This window comes from Eucyclogobius newberryi, unplaced genomic scaffold (assembly GCF_026437365.1).
Source record: "Eucyclogobius newberryi isolate DKJ021-1_F unplaced genomic scaffold, fEucNew1.0.hap1 SCAF_3, whole genome shotgun sequence".
Taxonomy (NCBI): Eukaryota; Metazoa; Chordata; class Actinopteri; order Gobiiformes; family Gobiidae; genus Eucyclogobius; species Eucyclogobius newberryi.
In genome coordinates this window covers 4,344,467-4,355,169 of record NW_027315945.1, presented here as the reverse complement: position 1 = coordinate 4,355,169, position 10,703 = coordinate 4,344,467, and the positions used below count along the sequence as shown (strand labels likewise).

The 10,703-nt window shown below is 46.7% G+C and overlaps 1 protein-coding gene across 8 annotated transcripts in view; it reads right to left on the bottom strand.

Moving 5' to 3' along the window:
- Positions 1–3,077: 3,077 nt before the first annotated feature.
- Positions 3,078–10,703, bottom strand: part of satb1b (SATB homeobox 1b) — a 76,666-nt gene continuing 69,040 nt past the window's right edge. For 4 of the 8 annotated variants that reach the window (XM_072460468.1, XM_072460466.1, XM_072460467.1 and 1 more), the window contains exons 9-10: positions 8,153–8,362; positions 3,078–4,464 (exon numbers count right to left, since the gene is read on the bottom strand). In XM_072460468.1, coding sequence (XP_072316569.1) covers positions 3,853–4,464; positions 8,153–8,362 — 822 coding nt within the window. In that variant the 3' untranslated portion in view covers positions 3,078–3,852. The remainder of the gene's footprint in view (positions 4,465–8,152; positions 8,363–10,703) is intronic. The other 4 variants (XM_072460460.1, XM_072460461.1, XM_072460463.1 and 1 more) reach the window with 1 other exon arrangement.

Genomic DNA, 10,703 nt, shown 5'->3' with positions numbered 1-10,703 from the left:
TCAGAGGCGGCTGGTCGTTTTTGGACTTAATCTTACTTGAATGACATATTGTAACAGTCTCTTACTTAAAGTTGACTAGAGACAAAAGCTTTATGTCTTTTTGTCTTGTCTTCCCAATTACTCCACTGGGAGAATGTGGGTAAAGTGGGACCGTTTTTGAAAATTCAGCTTCTTTGTTATTTGTAATTTTGAATGAAATGCCAACGTCTTGAATGTAGTAGATTTTTGAGACGCTCTAGAATTCTTTACATCAGAGCAAGAAAATATCAGAAATATGACACACACATTTATATTCCTTATTATATTCCTGGTCTCAAGCAGTTTTGGAGTTGTCATTGGTCAGATGTAAAGCTACGAACTATATATATATATTCTTTGTGTGAAAAGGCTAAAAACATGAGCAGTAACTGTATTTATTATTTTTTTGTCAGATTAAATGTATCGTTGGAACCCCAAAGTGTGATGAAGAGCCACGAGGGGCCTCTGTCATTGGGCTATTCAGTCAAATAAACTCATGCCTCCAAAAGCTGTGGTTCTGATCCTGCTCGTGTCAGTTTAGTCTGAGGTGAATTGTAAGTTGCTTAAATGTGAAAATACAAAGGATCAAACTGTCCCACTTTAACCATATTCGACCTCCTCTTGAATGACTTGTTTCCCCAATTTCAGTTTTGACTCTGAACCTTTACTTTGTGCTTTTACTTGACTATATAAAGCATCTCGTCCAATCATCTCGCTGAAGTGTTCTGGGAGCAGAAAGTGAACCAGTGGAAACGTGGCTTTAGTCCGCCTCTTCCCCCCAAACACATCTTATTTTGATACCATTATTTCAAACCCTCATTTCAGCTCAATCAAAACTTCGACTTATCGTTTCTTGGTAATGTTCGATTTTTGTAGCTGCTGTAACCACTGCTGACCACCAGGTGTGCTGTGACATCTGTCCCGTTTGGAGCTGTTGAAACGTCGGCGCTGCATCAGCCGAGCGCAGTGTGTAAAACGTGTTATATTGTGTTATATTGTGTTACTGAGGTAAAGAATCAGACCAGACGCCGGCTCTTTCACAAAGTTCAAATATATTTACAATAAACAATCACTGATATGATGTGTGCTATTTACACGTCAGTACAAACACGCGTGACTTCCTCTCTCCCCCATCGACGCCTTCACATTGTTAATGCCAAAAAGATTCTGTTACAATACAAAGCACTCCTATTTGAACCCAAGAACACTTAGAAAAACAGTCAGTCGTAACAAAATAACTGGTGTTCTGGTTGAAATGATAAAAAACCCAAACATTTGTACACGTTTGTTTGTCTGTACAGGGCTGTCCCGCGGTTGACCCAAAAGGAAGACGCGTCCGCTCGCCCGCCGCACACAGATTGCATATGTTACCCCTCCACAGGCTCGTAGTCCGTGCACCTAAGCTTATTTGCATGATAGGAAAGATTGCATACGACGTTAATGGTTGAAGCCGGTAGCGTTTTCCACGTACAGCACTTTTTTTTTTCTCTTTTTTAAATTTCTAATATAGATATATATATATATAGGCAACCGTTAAAGCACATCAGTCATCATTGAAAACGTTTAAGACACTTTTTGTTTTTAACTGCCCATCAAAATGACACATATAAATAGAAAAGAAACAAAAAACACTTCAAAAACGTCTTTCAGAAGTAATTACATGGGGGAAACACTGCATTGGAGCGCAAATAAATAACATGGCGACAAAGTGGATTCACATTTCGAGGTGTGGAGCCCCAGGGATGAGAATAAAGACTGGCCTTCGCTCGGAGCAGGTCAGGAGATTGAAATGAACAGAGTGATGCATCAGGGGTGGAGCTTAAGGCCGAAAGGGAAACAAATCTTCAACTTGGGGCATTTAAACAGATATGTCTTTTCATGATGTCATGTCCTGATGTACAAACTGCACATAATATTATTTAAATGTGAACACTTTAAAATAAGCTTCCTTAGTTAAATATTTATAAGGCCTTAATAGGCATTAGTTAAATAGCATTTGTAGATGGTTTATAATACCATATAAATGTTAATAAGCCAATGTGTGTGTTAAGAAACCATGTACAAAAGTGATAAATGCCAGTGATGTGTAAAGTGCTTATTAATGCTTTATAAAAGGAACCTTATGTTGTATGACAGGTTTTTGTTTCATTTTGTTGACATATAAGAGGGTATTTTTGATATATATGTTTTTGTATTGGATTGAAAATGGGTGAAATCAAATCAAATGATGCCTCCTGGAGTTAAGACTTTGGTAAATCAGACTTGAACAAATCCTGCCAAAATCTTAACTCAGAGATGCTGAAGTTCAGATCCTCGTGTCTCTGTGGGAGGGAAATGCTTGGGACAAATGACAGGAGAAGACTGGACACTGGACATAGGACAGAGGCCAGCCGGACGTCCAGAGTAACGGTGTGTGGAGTGAGCGTACGCTGCGGTGGGGACACGCGGTGTTGGCTGTGGTTTGCATAGTACTTGAGTGAGATGTGATTGTGCAGCACGTCTGTCATCACAATGAGCCAAAGGTCGAGTCAACCTAAAGCAAGTCAAAGATGAACCCAGAGCAGAAGCTTCCGGTGTTCAGAGCAGAAAAGAAGCAAAGATGTTGAATTGACAGCCTAATAAAAGAAAAGAATTACACTTTAATAAAGCGTGACAAAGCAAAGCACAGAACAGTTTATTAAGAATGATCCAGGCTTTGTAACAACTTCATTCATATCTAATACTCCAATAATCTTAAACCGTTACTGAGCCTGAATCATCCTTAATAAACTCTTTGTTCATTATGTAGGCGTCGTTATAATAAAGTCGTGCTAAACCTTTTCCTCGAGCTCGACATAAAGTATAATCTGTGATGGATCGTGGATGAGAAACTACTGTGGGCTCAACATTTGTGTTTGTCCAGTCAAAGCGTCATGAGAAAGGCTCAGAATGTGCTCTGAAAGCAGCTCAGACCCTCACGTGTCCGAGGCGCTCACTTTGTCAGATTGTGGGAGATTCTCCGGTGAAAACACTTGACTTTTGCCTCCGTTCAGACTGATTTGTTTACAGCGTTTGAAAGAGTCTAAACTGGTTCATTTTGATTGACTGACCGCTCCGGGCCCGGGTGTGTGGGTGGGCGTGAACATCTTTATTCTCACTCTGGATGTGCGTTTCCACCGGACTGTAGACAGAAGCTGCTGTCGAATTACAGTGACAAAGGTTTGCAAAAGAACAGAACCTCGGCAGTGCTGTATAGTACAAGGCATTTGTTGGCATAGTTTCTTTAAGACTGTATTTTACAAGTACAATATATGTCTATATTTATAGGTATTTATATATATTTATATTTCTTTCCTAACAAACATGTAAAGACTGAGCTGTCCGTGGTACCAGCAGGCTCCACCTCTGTGTTAAGGCCTTGTCAGCAACTTGGTCCTTGAATTCATTTTCTGTTTTTAAAAAAGTCTGGTTGGACATCACAAACAAACACCTATGGCCCCATCAAAGTGCACGACTGTGGAATCAGTAGAATCAGTGAAATCAGTGAAATCAGTGGGTGAAAAAGTGAAGAGTCAGTGTAAAAGACGGACATCCACAACATGAGTGGTGCAGTGTTCAGTGAGCTTCTGTACAGGAAATACACAATAGTACAGGAGGACAGGGCAGTCAGTGTGGACCGGCCCGGCCCGGCCCGGCCCGTGTTTACAGTGTCTGCTACAGTCTCACGAGGCTCCAGAGCGAGCTGTGAAATTGTCTTGTTTTAAATAGTCTGGGCCTCTAAACGTGATCTTCTTTTGAACCCGCCCCACACAGAGCCAAGTGAACAGCAGGCTTAGCTGTGGCAGTGGGCGGGGCCTACTCCTTCTTGCTGTGCTCACTCTCCGGCGGGCCCTCGCTGCCCCGCCCGCCCTCCTCCATCTTGACGCTGAACACGTTGGCGTTGTCGGTCTGCGTGCACTCGTCCAGCTCCTTGACCTCCCTGAAGTCCGTCAGCTCGTCGTCGAAGGCGGGGCTGGAGCCGGCGCTGCTGCTGGTGCTGTGGGGCCGGGGCTCCTTGCCGCCCGGGGCCCCCTTGTTGTTGGTGACAGTGGTGGGCTGGTTGATGTAGAACTGCTGATTTTGGAAGAACTTGATGATGGTGAGCTTGGGCAGGTCGAGCTGGGCGGAGAGCGTGTGCACGGCCTCCTCGTCCGGGTACAGCCCCACGTCCTGGATGAAGCTCTGGAGGATCCCCAGGGCCTCCAGAGAGATCTTGGCCCCGGCCGGGCGGGCTTTGACCTGGGCCCTGGAGCCCTCGCAGTCCTCGGACTCGGCGGGGGAGCCAGTGGAGGGCTGGCGGGGCGGCAGGCGGGGTCCCTGCTGAGGCTGGAGGGGCAGCTGTGGGAGGATGGGCTGGGACAGGACGGCCTGAGAGGGAAGCTGCAGCGACAGAGACGACGGGTGCTGGTGCTGGGCCTGGGACTGCGCCTGCAGGAGAACAACACTGTTATTACTCCACACTGGGCGTGGTCAGGCACTACTGCAGCCACAGCTGCCCTGGGGCAGACTCCTCCCACCACCACTCATATGACATGTTACTCTATATACTCTGTATACTCTATACAATACAAGCAGTATTATATAGTCTGGTTTTGGCTAAAAGCTTACATACTGGGGCTTCAATAGAAAAATAAAAATATATTTTACTTTGAAAGCTCTTTTTGAATATAAAACATAAAAATGGAGTAAACATAGAGCAACATTTAAAATAAAAATACAAATAGAAATGAGCCAGATGGTAACAACATTCATGGCAGAATCAAATCTAAATAAAAAGTCCATTTGGTCCAAAGTCAGTTAAATTTGTCTATTTCCAAATGAAGTCTGATTTTCCTTTTGCCTGATGTCTGTTCCTATCTCAGTCCAGGCCTTGATCGTTGGTGTTTACGTCTTTGTTATGGCCTTTTTTCTGCCGCCAAAAGTACATTTCAAATGAGTCCAAGTTCAGAGGGATGGAAGTGTCAAAAACAGCTTGCAGAGCGCTGTGAACTTGCACCAAGCACCAATAAAAAGGTGAAGTTGATCATTTAACAGTCACTTCTGTTGCTCCCATTTCCACCAAACACAACGTCCCACACAGATAGACATCTGAGTGGGACAAACGTGGGACATTCCCACACATTCAGCTGGAAAAGAGTCAAACATGAACAATACAGAAGTGGGCCGAGTTTGTTATCAGGGGCCACTTATCGTGGGGCTTTGACTGAATCTAAAGCGCTGTGCGAAAAGTCCTGTCCCGCTCGGCGCTCTCGTAAACACACGGCTGAGGGCTGAATGTCTTTGTGAGAGCAGGGGCCCTGAGTGGGACTCTACGGGGCCCACCTGACCTCTCTCTTCTGACTCCCTCAGCACAAGAGCGTTTCACAATCACGTGTAGTAACAGTTTAGAGGAGATGTTCTCAAACACTCGATCCTTCATCACGTTTCATATTTGTACAAACAAAGAACGGGCCCTTTGGTTCACAAAGAACGGGCCCTTTGGTTCACAAAGAACGGGCCCTTTGGTTCACAAAGAACGGGCCCTTTGGTTCACAAAGAACGGGCCCTTTGGTTCACAAAGAACGGGCCCTTTGGTTCACAAAGAACGGGCCCTTTGGTTCACAAAGAACGGGCCCTTTGGTTCACAAAGAACGGGCCCTTTGGTTCACAAAGAAGGGGCCCTTTGGTTCACAAAGAACGGGCCCTTTGGTTCACAAAGAAGGGGCCCTTTGGTTCACAAAGAACGGGCCCTTTGGTTCACAAAGAAGGGGCCCTTTGGTTCACAAAGAACGGGCCCTTTGGTTCACAAAGAAGGGGCCCTTTGGTTCACAAAGAACGGGCCCTTTGGTTCACAAAGAACGGGCCCTTTGGTTCACAAAGAACGGGCCCTTTGGTTCACAAAGAACGGGCCCTTTGGTTCACAAAGAACGGGCCCTTTGGTTCACAAAGAACGGGCCCTTTGGTTCACAAAGAACGGGCCCTTTGGTTCACAAAGAACGGGCCCTTTGGTTCACAAAGAAGGGGCCCTTTGGTTCACAAAGAACGGGCCCTTTGGTTCACAAAGAACGGGCCCTTTGGTTCACAAAGAACGGGCCCTTTGGTTCACAAAGAAGGGGCATCAGACTCAAATGATCAGAGGTTTGTGGACGTTCTGCTGCTGCACAAACAGATTTTCTCTTGTTGTTTCATTGTTTTATTTTCTGTTCAGACCTTTTTTTGTTCAAATGCTTTTTGTTTAGTAAAAAATACATATCTGTATTATTAGTGTTTAGTGAATATGTTCTATGAATATATATGATTATGATCATTTGTGTAAGTGACAAGGGGCCACAGTAGTTAAGCGTATGCCCGGTGCCCACTAACCAAAATGTTTGCGGTTTAAACAATGTGTTTATGGGAACATTACTTAAAATAAGTTGTTTATTTATAACAGTTTGGTGGGAATAAGACAAAGTTGCATCCTGTGTGTCCTGCGCAGCTTCATGACAGCTCGCGTAAGTGAGTTAGAGCTAATCTGCAGCATTAAAACACTAATAATATCCCTTTATCTATTTACAAGTGTGTCCAAAACTCCCTCATTCCACAGGCGCTCCTCGCTGCGTCCATGTACCTCAAATCTCATTAGCTTATTTATGCTAGCTAAATGGGCGCCTTTGTGCAGCCGCGGCCGCACAGTGCTCGCTCCAGCCGCAGCAGTAATCGTGCTCAGCTGTGGCCCGCACTTTTAATAGAAGTATTATTGTGCCTGATGAACAAGTTGGTCCGGTGTGCGCGCTCATTCATGCAGCAGCTGTCGCGCTCACGTGTGAGAGAGCCAGAGAGAGAGCAACTTTTAAGTGCTGTGCGTCTGTAATTAAACGAGCTAGCAACAAACACCAGTCGGCTTTAAGGATAATTGCCTCGAAATGAAGATGAAATAAAAGAAATTGTGTTTGTTGGGAGTTTTGTGAGTTCGCTGCTGCGCAAACGCCTGGATATTAGCTCCATACAGTAGTTGTTCAAAGGCAGCTGTGTTTTATTTAATGGGAGTTATTACGGGAACAATGTGCGCCGGGTTCGTTCGACAGCGAGGAGGTAAAAGCAGAATCTATAAGTGTCATTATCAGCACTTCTCTTCATTAGGCCCGTTTATTCAATCCAAATAACATGTCTGTTTGCCGTAACCCGACCGACCCGGTATGAAACTAGCCGACTGAAAAAATAATATCAGCATTTTGTTGAAAAAATGTCAAAATCTTTTATTTTTCAATTATTTCGCCGACTCACCGACCTGTTTTTCCTAAACCGCTGTGTCGAATATTTTTATCACATTGGTAAACCTGTCTTTCATCTCAAAGGACTGATAATGCACTGTACAACACATGTGCGTCTTCATATTCAGTCCTCCACATGCGTCTGTAACAAAACAGAACGCGCATGAGTGTCACTATATTGCCTTTAACAAGTTGGTTTGCCTCTGTCTGCACCACTCAAGTGTCCATAGTACATGTAACGCTCTATCACAGTGTGAAACTTGACTTACGCAATGCATTCTGGGATTGAAACACGCCCAGCAGCGTCATCACAACAAAGATGGCGGCGCCCGTGTCCCCCGCATGTTCCCCCAGCTCGCCTTCGCTACCAAAATAAAGGATAACGACGTACAAAAGGTCGATTGAAATATCTTAAAATCGTGAGATTTAGTCTCCCAATCAGGTCGAAGCCTGACCCCTGGACTGTTGAAGCCTGACCCCTGGACTGTAGAAGCCTGACCCCTGGACTGTTGAAGCCTGACCCCTGGACTGTTGAAGCCTGACCCCTGGACTGTTGAAGCCTGACCCCTGGACTGTTGAAGCCTGACCCCTGGACTGTTGAAGCCTGACCCCTGGACTGTTGAAGCCTGACCCCTGGACTGTTGAAGCCTGACCCCTGGACTGTTGAAGCCTGACCCCAGACAAGCAAACAGACAATTTATTTGGGGCAGCCTGATGAAAAATCCTCTAATGTCTTGATCCACTGGCTGCTTCAGAACGCAGACGTTTGATTCTCTCTTCATTGATTTACAGTCAAGTTTTAGCTTCAGGGTTCATTTTGGAAGCACCTTTTGCCCAGTTTGAGGACGCTCAAAGTGTGCTCCTGTAGGGCGTGGCTTTAGTACCTGTATCTGCTCCTGGGTCAGGTGCAGCAGGTGCGTGGGCCTCTCGCTGTGATGCTGCTGCTGCATGGCGCTGCTCTCCTGCTCGTAGATGATGTCGCGCTCGCCCTGGGGCAGGTTGAGGAAGCGGCGGATGGTGGAGATGTTCTCCCACAGCGTGCGGTTCTCCGGGGTGGGGTCCTCTTTCCAGCGCAGCAGCTCGCACAGCCACCCCTGGAGGCACAAGACCACATACAGTTTAATACTCAGACGTTCTACTCAGTTATGGCTCAAAAAACACTGTTCACGGGGAAACAGTGGGTGAAGTGGTGAGTCACGTGTAGAACCTGCTGCAGTGAAGCAACAGGAAGAGGCTCCAACCTGAACGCCTCCCAATGCTGAGGAAAGAAACTAAAAGATCCAATCAAACCAAAAATACAAATCACTTTATTTAATGTTGTTCAACGAGACTCATCTGGCCATTTTTGTTTCACAAACTCTTGAGAATCGTCTGGTCAGTCTCTCTCTGACCAATCACAGCGCAGCATTATATTTTGGGCGGAAGTCAAAAGGACCTAAACAAACATGGCGACGCACGGATGTACTTTGGCCTATTTTAGCAGATTTACGACTATTTTGTGTTTTAAACGTGCACATAGAAGCTCTTTGTGTGTCTGAGGACGATGAAGAAGTCTGAGCTTTTCTCTGTGTGGCAGTTTGGGTTGTGCCACGGTTCCAAATCCAGTAGGTGGCGCGAAAGTCTATAAAAGCCTCTCGTCTTCTTCGTCTCTCTCTGCAACTCGTGCATTTCCGGTCCTGCGTACGCCGTGTCCTCGCCGTGTCCTCGCCGTGTCCGGTCAGTGCGCCCGGTGCTATTCACTCTGTTGTTTCCTAGACTAACATTTCAGTCATTGATTAAGGCCTGCATTGTCGTCGTGCCGCGGTGTGGCTGAGCCCCGTCATGCACCGCTTCATGGTGCTTGTTGTCCGTTGCTTTGGTGGCTGCCACATCTTTTGAAGCTGGTGTCGGAAGTGTCGTAGGCTATGATGCGGTCAGCCGTCACCCGTCAAGGGTGCGCGTTCACGATCCTTTCCATGAAGTGGGTTCTGCCTCAGTACGGTGTGTAGGAATGACTATGTGTGTTTGAACTCATCCAAACTTCTTATATTCAGGCTTCGGGCTTGAGCCACCGGCCCGTCGCTGCCTTTATGCTGCTGCCGGGCCCTTCTGTGTGGGCCCCTGCCCTGTGCCACGGGCCGGTTTCATGTGTGGACATGTAGTTTATTCCAAACCAAAGGATGTGCATAGAGAGTGAGCAATATTACAACTAATGACAAACCTGTGCGCCTTATTGCGCTGCGTATGTTGGGTATGTCACATGCCCTGGCGCTAACCGCTCATCGCCACATGGGGATTTAACAACAGTTTGATTGGACTGTCAAAAACAGTCCAGATTGATACTGTGTAGAGCTGGAGTGATGCACATCCTCTGACACCAGATCTCCATATCATTTAGGATAAAGACATTGTGCAGATCTTGTATGATCTTATTAACCTAAAATAATTGTTGTCATTTTAGCATCGCTTTTTGGATCTTCACTTTCTCAAGAGGTGAAACAGTTTTTGCCAATTGCAAACACATGAAGAAGTCAAATCTGTTTTGCTTCAGTTCAAAGTGAGACCGCTGAGTGTCGTCTGCGTCTGAGTGTGTCACATGATCACGTAGGTTAGCTTTACTGCCACAGGAAACAGAGCTCACAATGTATTTGGGAAGTGAGTCAGAACTTTGGACCACAGTGAACACCCCACCCGGTGTGTCCTGTCACTGTCAGGGGCGCACCCGGTGTGTCCTGTCACTGTCAGGGGCGCACCCGGTGTGTCCTGTCACTGTCAGGGGCGCACAGCTGTAATTCTACCGTCCAGCGAGGGGCAGCACCTTCTTTGTGCTTGGGATTACACACACACACACGCACGCGCACACACACACACACACACACACACACACTGCGACACTGCACAGAGGAGATAACTCAGCAGTTTGGTGGTCCCTCCACATCCAACTCCTCCCCAAAGCCCCATCAAACCACGAGGGGGGGGGTCCGGGCTTGTTCCTCTGCCACGTTTATTGTTGCGTTTTTAATTTGCACGTGGAGGGATTTGGACGGCGCTGGCGTCGGGCTGGCGTCGGGCTTGGGTCGGGCTGGCGTCGGGCTTGGGTCGGGCTGGCGTCGGGCTGGCGTCGGGCTGGCGTCGGGCTGGCGCCGTAGAGAGAGAGAGGGGGGAAAAGGGGAAAGGAAGGAGAGGGCGGCGTCTTGTTTGTCAGAGCCAGAGAAACTGTCCCGGAGCCCAACCAAGAGCAGCGCTAATCCAAGGCAAACACTCCCCAAAATCGGCAGGATTAGGCCCCCGAGCGGAGCCAAGCACACAGGCGGGTACGGCGTGAACCCTTGCGCCCGCTGCCAGACAGTCCATTTGATGAAGAAAGTCGGGAGTTATTAGGCAAACGTTGGCATCTGATCTTGTTTTTTCTCTTTTGTTCTTATACAGTTTCCAAGCTCAGATTTGGCACGAGCA